This window comes from Phaethon lepturus, unplaced genomic scaffold (assembly GCF_000687285.1).
Source record: "Phaethon lepturus isolate BGI_N335 unplaced genomic scaffold, ASM68728v1 scaffold9970, whole genome shotgun sequence".
Taxonomy (NCBI): Eukaryota; Metazoa; Chordata; class Aves; order Phaethontiformes; family Phaethontidae; genus Phaethon; species Phaethon lepturus.
In genome coordinates, this window is record NW_010514022.1 from 44,924 (window position 1) to 48,087 (window position 3,164).

Here is a 3,164-nt window from a genome sequence, read left to right on the forward strand (position 1 = left end):
TTCAAGAAGAAATAACTTTATTGTTTCCATCTGACAGATTTCACTGTGAATGACAAGGACAGCTTCCTAGACAGTCTCTCTCATGATTTTGGTGAGTTTCTGGATCTTTGACCTCGTTGACATGTCCACATACTTCTCCCCAATATTGACAATCATGCCACCAAGGATTGACGGATCAGTCTAAAGAAGAAACATCAAACAGAAATTATATTAGCAAAAATTTGTTAGCTTAATATACAATTTTTACAGTAGTAAAAACTTTTAAAAGAGCCTTTTTTAAGGTAACTTGGCAGTCACTGTATTCCAAAGTTAAGATTTTAGTAATTAAAGCATCATGAAGTCTACAAGAAAGCACAGAACTATGTAATATAGCAACTGGATTCAGTACTTTTTTTTTTTTTTTTTTTTTTTTTTTTTAAGATCAGCGAGACAGAAGCCCAGCTTAACATGAACTTGATGAATTTACAAATAAAAAAACCAGACCTTGGTCTCCAGCTTCAAGACCTCCCCCTTAGCCAAGAATCCACTCAGAGCACTTTTTAGCTCTGTAAGGCTGGCATCATCCAAGGGCTGAAAAATATGAGCAGAAGACAAGGAAAATGAAGGACTTGAAAAATATTCAAATGACATGACAAGAACTCAAATTTTCCATCAGGTTCTTATGAAGATAGACCCTTCTGCCAGGAAGGCAGATTAAGCAGCCTTCTTGAACAGGAATAACCAAAGGACAGGACAGAAACAGCACTTCGTGCCCTCCTAATTTCATGAAACACTGTGCATGTATTCCTAGAAAAAGTGCAATGCTGACATCTTCGGACAGCAAGTGTCAGGAATCCATACTTGCCAAAGTAAGCACTTGATGGAAAATCTTGAGATCTCCCTCACAGCAGTGATCAGGCTGTATAATGAAAGATTAATTATTGCTGCTTCTAACAATTAAAATTATCAGCTTGAGAAGAAACACCGTTTCAGGTGAAGCTCTGGGAAGTGACTGAGGACACTGGCAGTGAGCTCCCAGGCCTGCTGCAGGCTAAGTACGCCTCTCCGTCACCACAGAAGAACTCTGCATCCCTGTGGGAGAGACACTATGAGTTTGTTCTTGTTCCCTAACAAGTCACTCGGATGTCACCAGAGTAGTAGCTTTGTGTTAATGGTTATTTAAATAATTTCTATATAATAGCTATCAGTTTGAAAGCCAAAAGAAACTAACAACAAAACGTAAGGACAGTAACTCTACGTATAAAATATCTGGAAAACCTTGTGGAAAGGTCCGCACAGGCTTGCGAGTTCATGTGTCCCTGAAGGCTGCCAGCTAGACTGACAATCTGTGCTCATGGCCTACAGAGAGCCAGTGAACCTGAAGTGGATGAGTCTCTTCATTTAGTCCAGGCAGGCAGTTCACTGTAGCCATACTCAAGGGCCATAGATTTACACTACACACCTAGCTGACCAGCTTCCCGCTCTAACAGACCTGGGTGTGGATCCATTAACGAAGAAGTTACTGAAGTGCCAGAAGTACCGTGCCTCCAGCCTGATGCTTACAGCTCATGGAGGCATCATCTTGCCTCTCACTTTCCTGGGCACCAGCCAGACCTGCCTGCCTGCTACTTTTGAAAAAAGTCTTCCTGCAGTTTTGAAGTTAGTCACTTGTCCTGACTGCTGCAGGTGGTGAATTAGGTAGCTGCTCCCCATGAAGCACAGCACCAAGCACCACAGGCATTCTCAGCCCTATCAGGTATCTGCCTGTCTGTACGTAATAGCTCATCTGTTAGTTCTGACCTGATCTGTATGATCCTGATGACAGAAATAAGAACAGGGGAAGTGGTATCTTGCAGACCAGGCTGACTTTCATCAGCCACTGGGTCCACACAAAAGAAGGGAAGATGTTACCTGTTAATGGTGTAACCTGAAACGGGAGGAACTGGTTTATTTTTTGGCCAGTAATTATTGTATATCAAAAAACCTACTTGCAGAAAGCCTTTCACCTTGGTAGAGATATTTCCTCAGTACTCGTATAGCAAGTGCTTGAACAACAGAGAGCAAAATTAAGCCAAAGTTTGCCTTTTATACCGCTACCTGTTAAGCTCAATCTAGAGGTTCCTAACTCACCTGTGCAGTGGTGACTGTGCACACCACTTCCCCTCGGTATGCGCTCATGATCTTCCCAAACGCAGACACAATGTCTGGAGTGTAACGCAAGCGACCATTTTCAGCAAGCAAATCTGGAAGAGGCAGATGCACTGAAAGCGTGTAAAGCACCCACTAAAAGCAGATTTGGTTAGCTACCAGTTAAAACAAGTATCTTCAGATGTTTTTCAGAATTCAAATGGTTACTCACTCATCAGGTTGACAGTAATAGGTGACATCTTCTCTTTTGCTAAGGCATCGTTCACAGCTTTTTGTTTAACCGTGCTCTTGGTATGAGGGTTCATAACAACACTGGATAGCTTGGGGTCCTTGAAGAGAGTCTAAGAGGATAAACAAGCAACAGGATAAAGACCAGGACTTCTCCAGGCACTACAAGGCCTAACTGAACCACCCAAGACAGGCAACACAGTCATTCCTTGAGTAAGAATGAAGAGGTCTGAAGCTGATGGGAAGTGAAATGGCAGCTCATTTACAGTATGTTTCTTTCAGAGATGATGCTCCTCCTGTATCACTTCCAAGCAACTTAACACTGGGGGCGCAGTGCAGACAGCGCCAGTGCAAGGCCAGCTGTGAGAGTTTCACAGTTTGCAAGAGCCGAGTCCACCTCTCTCCTCACAAGGGGCAACAGGAAAGCCCCACTACTCCCAAACCCCCCGTGCGAGCTTAGGCTAGAGAATACCTTACCCACACTCGGCTCAGCTCCTTTTCTACCTGGTCCAGCTTCTTCTGCTTGGTGGCGGCGGAGTAGAGCGCGGTGGCATAGCGCCCTTCCAGCCCGTACACCTGGATGGGGGGCTGGGAGCGAGAAAGAGGGGGAGCACTGAGAATGGCCCCGACCCGGGGAGCCAGAGCCGGTACCTGCTCGCTGGGCCGGCGGCCCCACCGGTGACCCCCCCGGTTCCCCTCACCTTGACCAGCTTGGAGACCGGCCTCGCCGCCGACGTGCTCAGCTGTCGCACCTGCGGGGCGCATAACGGCCAGCGTCGGCGCGCGCCTCACGCCTCAGGGACGGGGGT

At 46.0% G+C, this 3,164-nt stretch overlaps 1 protein-coding gene across 1 annotated transcript; it reads right to left on the reverse strand.

The window, feature by feature from the left end:
- Positions 1 to 3,119, reverse strand: ATP5O (ATP synthase, H+ transporting, mitochondrial F1 complex, O subunit; the record flags this gene model as incomplete). Its single annotated transcript, XM_010291793.1, has 6 exons — positions 1 to 180; positions 484 to 570; positions 2,110 to 2,222; positions 2,339 to 2,468; positions 2,833 to 2,943; positions 3,057 to 3,119. Coding segments are annotated over 6 exons (618 nt in total), but the record flags the coding sequence as incomplete, so codon positions are not given.
- Between the last annotated feature and the right edge of the window lie 45 nt (positions 3,120 to 3,164).